The 14060-nt window shown below is 32.1% G+C and overlaps 1 protein-coding gene across 7 annotated transcripts in view; it reads left to right on the plus strand.

Annotated features, from left to right (window-relative positions):
• The window catches only part of LOC119665680 (protein furry), a 95094-nt gene that overhangs the window by 11621 nt on the left and 69413 nt on the right, over nucleotides 1-14060 (plus strand). For 4 of the 7 annotated variants that reach the window (XM_038074918.1, XM_038074910.1, XM_038074925.1 and 1 more), the window contains exons 3-15: nucleotides 17-154; nucleotides 225-565; nucleotides 629-767; nucleotides 842-2054; nucleotides 2129-2330; nucleotides 2393-2575; nucleotides 4488-4631; nucleotides 6919-7086; nucleotides 7163-7312; nucleotides 7491-7660; nucleotides 7726-7880; nucleotides 8040-8150; nucleotides 8251-8405. In XM_038074918.1, coding sequence (XP_037930846.1) covers nucleotides 17-154; nucleotides 225-565; nucleotides 629-767; nucleotides 842-2054; nucleotides 2129-2330; nucleotides 2393-2575; nucleotides 4488-4631; nucleotides 6919-7086; nucleotides 7163-7312; nucleotides 7491-7660; nucleotides 7726-7880; nucleotides 8040-8150; nucleotides 8251-8405 — 3269 coding nt within the window. The remainder of the gene's footprint in view (nucleotides 1-16; nucleotides 155-224; nucleotides 566-628; nucleotides 768-841; nucleotides 2055-2128; nucleotides 2331-2392; nucleotides 2576-4487; nucleotides 4632-6918; nucleotides 7087-7162; nucleotides 7313-7490; nucleotides 7661-7725; nucleotides 7881-8039; nucleotides 8151-8250; nucleotides 8406-14060) is intronic. The other 3 variants (XM_038074935.1, XM_038074941.1, XM_038074930.1) reach the window with 2 other exon arrangements.

Genomic DNA, 14060 nt, shown 5'->3' on the forward strand with positions numbered 1-14060 from the left:
TTTACTTATTTTGCAGATGGTGCCAATTGAAGAATTTGAAGCTTCATTTCAATTTATGCATGAATGTGGCCAGTACTTTTTAGAATTAAAAGATAAAGATATTAAGCATGCCTTAGCTGGCTTATTTGTGGAAATTCTAGTACCAGTGGCTGCTGTAAGTTTATTATATTTAAGAAAAGTTGAAATAAAATTCAATAGAATCTTTTATTTTCTTTAATGTGTAGGCTGTTAAAAATGAAGTAAACGTACCATGCGTCAAGAATTTCGTTGAATTGTTATATGTACAAACTTTAGATGCTTCAACAAAATCTAAACATCGCTTAGCTTTATTCCCATTGGTAACATGCTTGCTTTGTGTATCTCAGAAGACATTCTTTTTAACGAACTGGCACTATTTTCTGGCGATGTGTCTCAGTAATTTAAAAAATCGCGACGCCAAAATGAGCCGTGTTGCATTGGAGTCTCTATATCGTTTGCTGTGGGTTTATATGATACGTATTAAATGTGAGTCTAATTCAGCTACCCATTCACGTTTACAGAGTATAGTTAATTCATTGTTTCCAAAGTAAGTATTATATTGACTTTTTTATTGATATAAAAAAGAAATCAATAGTTTTTTTTCATATAGGGGCTCCAAAGGCGTTATACCTCGCGACACTCCCTTAAATATATTTGTTAAGATTATACAATTTATAGCTCAGGAACGTTTAGACTTTGCTATGCGTGAGATAGTTTATGATTTATTGTGTGTAGGCCGTTCGATTAAGGTAATAATAACCTTATATTATTTGAAGGAGTTTTATGAAAACAAATATATTATTTATATATTCTTAATTTTTAGTTAATACTTAATCCAGAACGCATGAGTATAGGTTTACGAGCATTTTTAGTTGTTGCGGATTCGTTGCAGCAAAAAGATGGTGAACCACCTATGCCTCGCACAGTACCAGTACTGCCTTCGGGTAATACTTTACGTGTAAAAAAAACTTACATTAATAAAATGTTGACTGATGATACGGCCCGAAGCATTGGTATGTCTACTTATTTTCCACATGTGCGCAGAGTTTTTGTTGATATTTTGCGTGCTCTTGATGTTCATTACGGTCGACCGTTAATGATGACAAATACACAAAATCAAAATAAGGAGCCCGATGAAATGTTATCTGGTGAACGTAAGCCCCGAATTGATCTATTTCGTACATGTGTAGCTGCAGTGCCACGCCTTATACCTGATACAATGACACCCCAGGAGTTAGTTGATTTACTATCGCGTCTCACTGTCCATATGGACGAAGAGTTACGTATGCTGACTCATCAATCGCTGCAAACATTAGTTATTGACTTTCCGGATTGGCGTCAGGATGTCGTGCACGGGTATACTCAGTTTCTTGTGCGCGATGTCACCGATACTTATCCGCAATTATTGGAAAATTGTACACGTATGTTATTTGTATTTTTGAATATTTGGCGTTGCGCTATTAATGTTAATAGTAATGGAAATGTTGGTACAAACACCTTGAAACCACCAACAACAGTTGTTTGCGTTAACACGGTATCCACAGTCGGTGGTGTGTCCACTGGAGCTGGGAAAGATACAGCTACAAGTCAAATCTCAAGTGCAAGTAATGCGAAAAGCTTGAATACGACTTCAAGTGGCACATCAAGTATTACCTCAAGTGGTATGTCGAGCATAACACAAACCACAGTGATTAGCATGCATGATCCCACTAAAAAGAATGAAATACCACTTGCCACAACTTTGCATTTTGTTGAGGGCTTTGCACTAGTCTTGTTATGCAATTATCGTCCATTTTTGCGTAAATTGGCAGCTATGATATTAAAAGAAGTAAAAAATTTGATGAAAGCATTGGGTATACCAGAAACAGAACCACCCGTAATTGATGTTATAGACAAATGTTGTCCTCAAGTGCTTGAAAAGTGCTTACCACATTTGCCTCAAACCGATAAGACTGCAATTTTAAACGCGAACGTTATTGATCTACAGTGGATAGCTGAACGCACTAGTGGTGTGTGGTTAGCGGGAATTACAGACGGTACAAGTTTTTATGTATATTTCTTCTGTTAAATATATATATATATATCTTTTTTTTTAATTTGCCTACTTTAGAAACATCTAAATCATCAACATCAACTTTGAATTTATCGCAAGCAAGCAATTCACATCAACATCAGTTTGATCCATGGGCAATCTGTTTAGCAGGCTTCTTTGAACGAAATCATATTTTGCAGCAATGTCCGTCTGCAGTAGCACAAGCTTGGCCTATCTGCTATTCTCGTGTTTCAACATTGTACAGTGTTATTGATCCAACGTAAGATCATTAAACATATTCAAAAGTATTAAAATCCTATCATTGTTTAATTGAAAATTTAGGCCAGTTAGTGACAATCGTGCCTCTCTATTACGCAGTTCTGCTCCTACCAAAAAAATGCCTACTGAAAGTCAAAAGGATCTTTATTTGCGTTTATGGCGTAATCAAGTGGCATGTGTTATGCGTTTAGTGCCACAAATCCCAAGTGTTGCAGTACGTTGTGCATCACCAGATTTAAGTTTAAGGTAAGAGTCGAGAAGATATGTACTTGCTCATTATATAATTACCATAATATTTTTTGTTAACTAATTTCATGCCGAATATGTTATAATTTCTATAAATTTTATTTTTTTAATTTTAACATTTTGTCTTTATTTTATGTATAAATAATGTATGTGTTTATCCATTTTTGAGGGTTTACGTGTTATTTTTTTATTAATCATATCAAGTCAGTTTTAACACAAATAAAATGATTTCTCAATATGTTATTTGTATATTATAAAAGTAATTGTGTGTAGTCCATTTCATAAATAAAAATAAATAAACTGTATTTACATTTATAATAGACATTAATGTTTTGTAGTGTTGGTGTGTGTTTGTGTAGTGTAGTTATATAGCCATGAACAATTTTTATCTATATTAAATATTAAAGGGAATTGTAAAATTGGAAGCGACAGGTTCTTAAAGATATTATCTAATATTATTTTGTGGCAACTATGGAATGAAAATAAAATGCATTTGTTTTAAATTTTTAATTTATGATATTAGTATGTGTTTTTAATTTTAATCATTGTGTATACTAAGCACAAACATTTATATAATTTAGGATTTTTATATTTAGAAACATATGTTTTAACGATGAAATACTAAGAATATTTATATCTTTATAATTTTTGTATTTTGAAGTATAATAATTAAAAGCATGATCCTGAATATATAAGTTCTTAAAGTACCTAATCTTTATAATACACTTTAATAACAACTAATAAATTCTGTTTTAAGAACGATGTTGATATCTGCGAAATATTTTTTTTGCTTCCTAAACAAATCTATGGTAATAATATATTCAACTTTGACAAATATGCATACTATAAACCTTTCAAAATGGCTTGAAGTCATCTATACTGCGTTCATTCTAAGCGGATTTCTTGTTAATAAACTTTATTTCACAAAGTATATAGAGCACCTTATATATGGTAATATAAAGTTTGGACTGCAAGTGCCAGGCTTAGAACTCGCGCCTGTCGAATTAAGAAAATAAGTTTTCTTATTTATTTTTATTTACACTCATTTTGTCTCAAAATTAATAATTAATTGCGAAGTTATTTAAGAAAATCATCTAAAAAATAAAATGCGTATTGTTGTGACATATATATGACAAATACATTATAACAATTTACTTAACCATTAGTTTCACAGATAATTTATTAATAGACCAGGGTCAATTTCTTATATTTGAAGTCCAAAAATTATATATAGACTATTAAATAGTTAAATTATTCCAAAAGAACTCTGATGATTTTTATTCATCTATTTCGAATTAGTTGTGAAAAAATATATATTAAAAACATATTTTTAAACCCTATAGTTTCTTTTGAATCCTAAATGAATCTTTAAATGATACTTTATTTCATTTAATGAAATAAACATTTAAGTATTATGATAAATAATTTAAATTGATGACATCAAACTCATGTAATTGCAATAATTTTAACTTAGCTTAATTTTCATTAGTCACTAATCATTCACAAAATAAATAAAAATTCATTACTGAAATTATTCATTTATTTGTAAAATATTGAATAAAAATTTCATGAATAATAAAAATAATAATAATTATGATGTTAAAACTGTATACATTGAAAATATTTCTACAATATTGATATTACAAAAAAATATCAAAATTTTTTGAATTATTTTACAATATCTTCCACATATTTCGCTCGTAAATCATAAACTTTGAGTCAGTTCTCTTTTACGTTTTATATTAATTTTTCTAAGCTTATAAATGATATTTTAGATAAAAAAATAAAATATTACTAATATAAATTTGTAAAGTTACGTCCACAAAAACTCAACTCTTTCATTAAAATTTCATTAAAAATACGAAATGAAATACACACAACCACACCTTAACTTGCTCATCAATGTTTTTAGTTTACAAGATCAATCGGATTCGCGTTCTTTGTCCGATTCCTTGGATAATATTCCATCAAATGTGTTTGGGCCAGAGGGAATTGTGACGCGTTTCACTCTACCGCTATCCTATGGTCGCAAAGAGGCGAGACAGAAACGACTTGGGTAAACACACATACTAAAAATATTTAAATTATTTAGAAAAGTAGTTTTTATCTTAAAATGTGTTAATAACTAATAAAATAGTTTATTTAATTTATTATTTTCCCTATGTACAAAATATCTAAGTAAACTCTCCTTAATATATGTATGTATGTATAAGTTAAATTTTTCAACTGCTTTCTAATTTGAATTTCCCTAAAAAATGTGTGCTATTTATGTGAAATTTTATGACTTGATTGGAATAATTACGTATTCAGTTTTATTATATATAATAATATTATTATTATTATTATTATAGTGTTTTAATATAATTTATTTGAATTATGATACATTTTTTTTTATTTTTTATGCATTTAAATTACAGTAAAATTAATTGTTTAATTGTTTGTATTGAGAAAGCCCAACATTTTTAGTATCTTCTGAATTCGCTTTGCTATTGTTAAAATATTTCCCCCATATTGGGTTACGTTGCTTTTCTATTATAATTTATGCAATATAAATCTGAAAATTGCTTTAAGACTTTTCCGCTTGCTTTCATATAGATACAGAAAATAAAAAATCTTCATGTTGGCTTTGTCCGAATTTCTTTGCTTAATGATATACCTACATATACATTCTATGACGCATTAGTTCGTGTTAATGCTTTATTTTACATTATTTGAATTATAATAAAAAGACGCCTACAAAACTAAGTGCATTTAAGATATTTTTGAGTTCACAATTTACTGTTCATCTCAATACCTTAGAACTATTATTGGAGAAAAAATTCAAAAAAACCGCAATGATTCTTATAAAGATTTCTATGTGACATAATGATGGGGTATAATATACACCAGTATACAGATATTGTATATATCTGCAAGTGAACATATTTTTTGTTTTATCTACTTACTATATCTGGTAACCATATAATGTTTAAAATTATTTTATTTCAATGGAATTTAATATATTTTCATTAATTTCCAATAAAAAGTACATTGTATTGTCTTTGAACGAGATGTCGGAGCCTTTGTCGAGTAATTTGGGACGGGTATCGAGTCATAGGTTTATTCTTAGCAATTGTATAGTTGTATGAACTGCCCAGTCACACTTCTAGTGACATGGATTTGTTTTCACATCAATTCAAATCCATCCATTCCATCCTTTTAATTTCTATTAAACTGTCAATATCATCAGAATATTTTAAAAACTTTCAAGCGAATATAGCATTAAGTGCACATATGTCAAACTCTACGTATGAAATGGCCCTCTACAATCAAAAACAAAAGAACAGAACAATTAATCTTGTTCGTATCTTTCTTTTTAAAAATATTAATATCGCTTGCAATGTAAATTTGCTTTAATCATCCTAAATATGAAACATGCAACCAACTGTTTCTATTGATGCAGAATTGTTTCATACCATAGAATTGATTGAGTTTCAAATGTGGTATAGTACTATAGTTTGCAATTAAACTATTGATTTCAAATCAACCAAGTCTGAAGGTTGCAAAGCTGGTAAGGAATAATATTTATATACAATGAATTGGACTAAACGTTTTGACTAAACATCATTGTTGTCATAGCGACAACAAATAATTCCACAAACTTTATAGATAGGTGGTAGACATCCGTACAGACACGTTAGGAATATTAAGGTATTTAGGTAAAGGTAAACCTATTTCAGACCGAGAAGCCCGTTTGTTATTTTAATTAAATCATTAGTACCATATCTTTAATGTCAATACAAATCATAAGTCATATCGGAGAGACATTTGGAAAAGGAAACTCTAAGTCGAATATACGTCTTCTGATGAGGACCAGGAAGTGACGGAGTGTATAATTAATAATGTGCTTATAAATTAAATATATTAAAATGTAACAATTCTTTTTTTTTATTTTCTTATATTTAAAGTACATAAAAAAATCGTTGGCAAGCAAAAGTATTAAAAATTAATGGCATGATGCTGAGAAGGTATAACAAAAATGCTAAATACCTATAAAAATTTTGCATAAGATAGAAACATTTATATAATTCCTACAGAGAAATGTGTATAGATTTTTCGACATTAAATCTTTGCCTTTTCAAATCTAAATTGCAAATTTATTGGCTTCTGCTAAGGCTTTAAGTTTAAGAGATTTTTTTTTGAAATTTATAAAATTTTTATTAATATTTTAGTCATTTAATACTTTTTATAATTATGTATTGAATTGCAATAATTTATTTATTTAATTATTTGAATAATGAATCGTAGCAACATTTTTTAAAGATATCGATATGATTTTAATTCGTTTTTGATGTGAATTGCAGTTCTTCTCCTGATTCGTTAAATGCTGACCGCAGTGATAAATCGGCCATGGGATCTGCTTCACCACAGGCGCTGTACAAGCTTATAGTGCCCTTGCTACGTTGCGAAGTTGTTGATGTACGCGATGCAGCCGTCAATGCTCTGGGCATGATAAATCATGATGCTTTGAAGTAAGTTTTGTTCTTGATTTCATAAAATATAATGCAATAAGATTTGCTAATAATTTTTTTATTACTTTTTTTATAGAGATTTAATGGAGGAACTCGTAGTGTATATACGTGAAGCTGTCGATAGAAAGCAGGAAAATATGCGTCGCCGACGCCGACGTGACGCATTGCGTTTACAATTGGTGCGCGTGTTGGAAAAAATTGCTGAGAATGGTACTTTTGGGGTTAGGTAGGTTGAATAAACATTAACGATCCAATAGTTTATTATACGAGTATTAATAATAAAATATTGCTAGAAATATATAAAATTCTTTAAAATCTGAACATATATCTGAAGCTCTATATTTATTTTCTCCTTTATTCAATTTTTGAGAAGTGTTAATGTATATTTTGAATTTTAATTGCAGTACTTGTGTTTTGGAACGAGATACAATGTCACTACATCCAACTTTTGTCGAGTATATTGAAGGAGCAATGCTTTATTTAGTAGCGGAAACCGACAAAGACAATATTAGTATACGTGAAGTGAAAGCACACTTTTGCAATTTTATACGAAAAATGATTAAAAACTTTTCATGTAATTGTCATTCAAAATTGAAAATATTTTTTATTATTTACTTATTTTATATATGATTTTTACAGTGGAGTCTTGTGCAACACTTTTAACTAGAGACTTAAAACGTAATCTGTTTGAATTATTTGCTACCTGGTGTGGTCCATTTTCGAAGCCTTTAGGTATTACTTCACAAATTGGACAAACTGCAGAAGAAGAAAAATTGAAATTCAGCGCTTTGCAGGTACTATTCTGACGCATATGTTCTGAATGAATGAGTTCTACTAATTATTACATTTTGTTATACTAGTTTTGTCTACTAATTATTACAATAGTTAATGTTCAATGTTTTTAAAGCATATTTCTATTAGTTTTGTTTATTCTGTCCCTTTAATTACGGTAGGCTATGTCTGCGTTGTTGTGCTGTGGTCATGTTTTTTCCACACCATACCTGTCCGATGATGGAGTTATTTACAAATGGCTTGACATGTTATTGTCATCTAAAGATGAAAAGGTGCGCACGTATTAAATTTTTGTACTTATATATCGAAAATTATGTTCTATTTATGTATTATACATACATTTATTTTATAATTTTTTTTAAATTATTACAGATATATCAATTGGCTCGTGACACAGTTGTGTTGTTACTTGAATCTAATCCTGACATGGGTCAATTACTTGAATGGGTTATTGATCGCTGTTATACATCAGCACCACGCGAAGCTGATGCCTGTTTTCTATCATTAGCTTCTATATTCAGTGCAAGGTAAGATCATAAACTAGGTGTGAAATAAAATTTTTTGTTAATGCTGTAATAATTTATAAATTATACTATTATATAGTTGCTATTTATAATCCAACAAAAGAGTGTACCATAAAGATTTTATAAATAGATAAATTCGAAATTATTAAGTTTGACATAAAGTATTTTATAAATATTGACAAGTTGGACAGACTACATATAAATGGATTGAGATGGATTGGGATGGATTGGGAATGGGTGGGGTCTAAATCGAAAAGAAGGATCGAAAAATGCCTCTTAGAAGGAGGGCTCTACGGAATATGGGGGTAATTGGATGTCCATCTGTATGGCACGCAAGGAGGTATTACTTGGACAACAGTTATGCGACTTGCGTTGGCAATCGTTCGCAATCCGCAATGCTATGCTTTGGCATGATTGGATATTATTTAATTGCGTCTCGCAGAGTTGTGGTATCCATGCTAGAGCAGCATATGTCACGGTAGAATGTTCTATTGCTTTGCATGTGTTCAGTAGTGTTTCGTTGTCTTTACCCCATGAGCAACTTACGAACACTCTTAACACTTTATTGCGAGATTTCACTTTACATATTGTGAGGAAAGGTCAACATGCTGTCAAGTACTACACCCAGGATTTTGGATTTGGTGGTGGTAGGGATCCTGAATTCATCTATACTTATAGACAGAGCCGAAAACCCCTCTTTAGTCCAATAAGTAAAGACGGTGAAAAAGAGATAAGTAAAGATTTCTATCGTCCAAAAATGATGCCTCAAGGGAAGTTATGCATTCAGTTTGTTGTATAATATAGAAGTGCCCTGACCTGTGGTTATAATTGTGCAGTCATCAGCATATGTTATGACTCTGATTCTTTCAGGTGGGTTCGAGAGTTTGGACTTATATAAGTTGAAAAGAATCGGTGAGAGAACGTTGCCTTGGGGGACACCTTGTTTTATTTTCCTGGCTTTCGACATGTTATCTCTAAAATTAACGCATGATGATCTGCCTATGACATAGTTACAGACTATGTCAAATACCTGCGATATAAAGACCTACTAGTACCATTTTGGGAATCGTAATTATCTAAATATTCCTTCCATTTATTAAGGCGAGGTTCATCCATCATTTTACGGATGTTGCTGTTCAGGTTAGTTATACGGAGATTGGCTGGGTCAAGTCTACGAAAGTTATCGCATTCTTTGGCAAGGGGTAGGAAAATTTCCAGCGTCGCTAGGAAAATTCAGTCCTACTACGTTTATCCTACCTGTAGGAACTGCTGTGGCAACGAATTTGATAATAATGCTCCCAAATTGTTTCTCTGCCTTATTAAAAAAAAAGGATAGAGAAATATTGTCGAAGTTGCTTTCGGATACATCTTTTGACCCAGTTCGCTTTTTAAAAGTTTCTGCTTTCGGATCAGTCTTGGAGAGAGCCTTGATATATGAAATAATAATTGTAATGTCAGTGTAATTTGAGCTTAAAGCTATATCAAAACTTCAATTTAGATCAATGAGCAGTCTGGGCGAGGCTGAGATCAGCCTTTGAGCTGAAGGTGGTTTGGAGTTACCTTAGTTGACGAGTCTTCATTTAGTACACCAAAAGATGATTCGACAATTTGGGAAGCTAACAGCAAGTCCCTCTAAGGTTAGAAAACCACAGAAGGTAGTGAGCTTTCAAATTATCTAACACAAAACACGAATCCCTATCTAGAAGGTGAGAAATATCTGGGGTATGCTGGATAGTTAAATTTTTATTACATCAATTAATTTTGATGATCTACCAATAAAAATTTTCAACCCTATTACCTCCAAATAATCGGCCATATATGCTCAAATATAAATTCGAAGAATGTATTTTCCCCTACCAGTTATTTAGGTTATACCGCCTGTGCTCGGGCGCCATATACTTGTCTACGATAAACAGAGTGCACCACATATATGTAAGATTAACAATTGGGTTGGTTTTTCGTTCCTACCCAATTGTCTTTGAATTAAGATTTTATTTAGGTTAGATTAGGTTATACCGGCGATCTCTAGTGGTACCACTTAGGCTTCTTGGCCCATTGTGTTACCGTGTATGTGGGAAAACTCAGGGTTTAAAACCATCTAGAACCTTTGACGAAGCTTAATGTGCTACTTAGTGTCAGGTCTTGTAATTGATTAAAATCTTCAAGAAAGGGGGCTCCTAAAGTATTCAGTCTTTTCTGTGCGTGAGCTGGGCAAAAACATAGTAGATGAGAGGCATTCTCATCATTCTCCCCACAACTACGATAGGTTTCTTTGAAAGTGAGATCTGATCTTATAGCATGGTTTCCTAGTTTACAGTGACCTGTAAGTAAACTTACCAGAAAACTGATACCTCTACACACCCCGTTAGTGAGAATTTTAGATTTCCTTTTAATCGAACTTGGCCAGATTGCATACAGATGCCTGCATATCGTTGAGTTTTCCCATCTTTTATTAAAACTGTGTTTATTTCAATTAAGAATAAAATAGCAATGTGTTTGACTTATATATGTAGGCAGGAAGGGTAAGATCTGGCAACGCTGGGAAAAAGGGAACAAGCAGAATGAACAAGAAGGCAGTCGTAAGTAGTCGTCAGCAGTAGTCAGGCGGGGGCAGTCGCTCGTAAGCGGTCGGGAAAGAAGTGCTCGTTGAAGAAGACATTTAATATTATTATATTCGTACATTTAATTTGTCTGTTAAATAAACATTCGTACATTTAATTTGTCTATTAAATAAACATTCGTACATTTAATTTGTCTATTAAATAAACATTCATTCCTACACATATGACTATTGCAAGGGTAATTAATTTAATAAAATTTGTATCGCATATATTGAAACAGAAAGCAGAGTCATAAGTATATTATAAAGTTAAAAATATCTTGCAGTTATTTTTAATAACCTACACCAATTTTAATTTGTTGAAAAATTTAAGACGGTCTCGTGTCATGTACACATACCAAATACGATTTTAGTTCAACTGCAATTCAACATGTGTATAAAAGTTTACATTTTTATTGCATTGTGCACATTAATTATACTTTTTAGTTCTGAAATTATTTTCCTTTTTAGTCGAAGCAGTTATAATCCCATTAAAAGTTTAAGTGGCAATTTTCGTGACTTTGTGCACTCTCACATATTTTGAAATCATTAAACTTGCCACATGTTTACAAGTACATACGTATTTAACTGTGCGAATAAGTGTGGGAGTGTAACTCTTTATGATTTAAGTAGCTTATCTGTAAAATATATCTTGGAGTATATTTTGTACAAAATGTTTTGCTTTACATTAGTGCAAATATTAAATTCGCTATATGCAATCAACACATTTATAGAAATTATCAAAAGTAATTAATGATAATGAGTTTTGTACAAAACCAAAGAAAACGTTTTGATTAAAATCTCTTGGTTAATTTCTTATGGTTGGGTTCATTTTGGATTGCATTTTAAGAGTAGATTAAATGATAATTTTGCTTTATGTAACGCTTTTCCTGTTTTGAAACTTCTTAACATTTTTGTACTTATTTACCATATATTTCCTTTAATATATGCTCGTACCCTACAAATTAGTTTTATTATAATACTAACAATATACAATGCAATTATGCATTTAATAATAAAAACAGTGACAGTAGTAAGTAGTAAGCCTACTGCAGAGAAGAAGGTTACATATCATCTATAAAATTCTGTTAACAAAAGTTTTTAAATGTTAAGCAGACTGAATATGTTAAATATAAATTTATTTAAATTATTTTAATTTACGGTAACTTATATTATGTATGTAGAACATATATAATATATAATATATAGAATTTATTATATACCTTATGATCAAAAAAGAACGAGAATTTAAAAAAAACGCAAAATTTTAATTTTTAATAATTTTCTTTATTATCACCTTTAAAGTACTCTCCTCCTGTGGCAATACATGCATGCCAACGTTTGATCCAATTTTCCATAAAAGTTTTATAGGCCGCCGAAGGTATGACCTTTAGTTCACGCAGCGAATTCTTTTTTATGGCCTCTATGGTCTCAAAACGCGTCTATTGTCCTCGCAATGTGAATTTGAGTCGGGGGCGGGGGAAGAGGAAAAAGTCACACGGGGCCATATCTGGAGAGTACGGTGCTTGGTTGATGATATTGGTGGAGTTTTTGTCCAAAAACTGCGACACAATCAACGCTGTGTGAGCCGGTGCGTTATCATGGTGTTAAATCCATGAGTTTTCCTTGCATAAATCTGGTCTCTTTTTGCGAATGGCCTCACGCAAACGTCGCATAACGGCCAAATAACACTCCTTATTGACCGTTTGATCATTTGACCGTCCGGATGGAATTCATAGTGCACCATACCACGAATATCGAAGAAAACAGTCGGTATAACCTTGATTTTGGACCGAATTTGGCGTTCTCTTTTCGGTTTCGGCTCACTTTTGAAGCGCCATTCGGTCGATTGTTGTTTGGTGGGCATGTCAAATTCATAGACCCATGTCTCATCACTAGTTATGATGCGTCCGATGAATGTGGGGTCACTACCTGCGTTGGAAATCATCTCTTTGGCCACATCACAACGACGGTTTTTTTCGAATGAAATTCAGCTAAAAATCGCCACACGAAAATTTTTCGACTTCTTTGCATAGACGCCAAACAAAAACTAATCTTACGATATGCGTTAAACTTTGACAGAATGTGTATAATAGTGTTGCCAGCGTGAAAATAAAAAAAATTAACCGATTGGATAAGCGCGGGAATTCAAAAATTAAAATTCTTGTGTTTTTTTGATCACAGGGTATGAATATATTCTATGTATAAAACATATTTACTTACTTACTTATTAGGTGTACCGGTATGAAAAGAGCGTTTTTGGGTGAAAATAAAACACTAATTATTAATAGGAAAGTAAAAAACATTTTATTCAAAGTATTGGCCATTGCTTTCTACACATTTTGACCACCTTTCTGGCAATTTGTGGATACCACGCCAAAAAAATTGTTCGTCTTTTAAAGCAAACCAACCAGACACACAATTTTCGACCTCCTCGTAAGAATCAAAGTGCTGCTCAGCCAATGCGTGTCCCATCGATGAAAACAAATGGTAGTCGGAAGGAGCCAAGTCTGGTGAATACGGTGGGGTAGGGTGGGGTAGGGTGGGGTAGCAGCTCCCAGTCAAGTGTTTTGATTGCATCCTGAACCCGTTTTGCTTTGTGTGCAGGTGCATTGTCATGGAGCAAAATTACCTTGCCGTGTCTTTTGGCCCATTCTGGTCGTTTCTCGATCAATGCATGGTTCAAATTTATCAAATTTGTTGTTCGTAGCGACCAGCATTGACGGTTTCACCAGGTTTTAGGAGCTCGTGGTACACCACACCTTTCTGGTCTCACCAAACACACAGCATTGTCTTCTTGCCGAATCGATCTGGTTTTGCAGTCGATGTTGATGGTTGTCCCGGATTAACCCATGATTTTTTCCATTTAGGATTCTTAAAATAAATCCATTTTTCATCGCCAGTAACAATCCGATGCAAAACCGATTTTTCTTTCGTGTCTTTGAAGCAAAATTTCACAAGTGTTTTTTCGGTTTTCCATCTGTCTTTCATTCAATTCATGTGGCACCCATTTTCCACACTTTTGGATCTTTTCCATAGCTTTTAAATGGTCAGAAATT

Source organism: Teleopsis dalmanni, chromosome 1 (assembly GCF_002237135.1).
Source record: "Teleopsis dalmanni isolate 2A chromosome 1, ASM223713v2, whole genome shotgun sequence".
Lineage (NCBI taxonomy): Eukaryota > Metazoa > Arthropoda > Insecta > Diptera > Diopsidae > Teleopsis > Teleopsis dalmanni.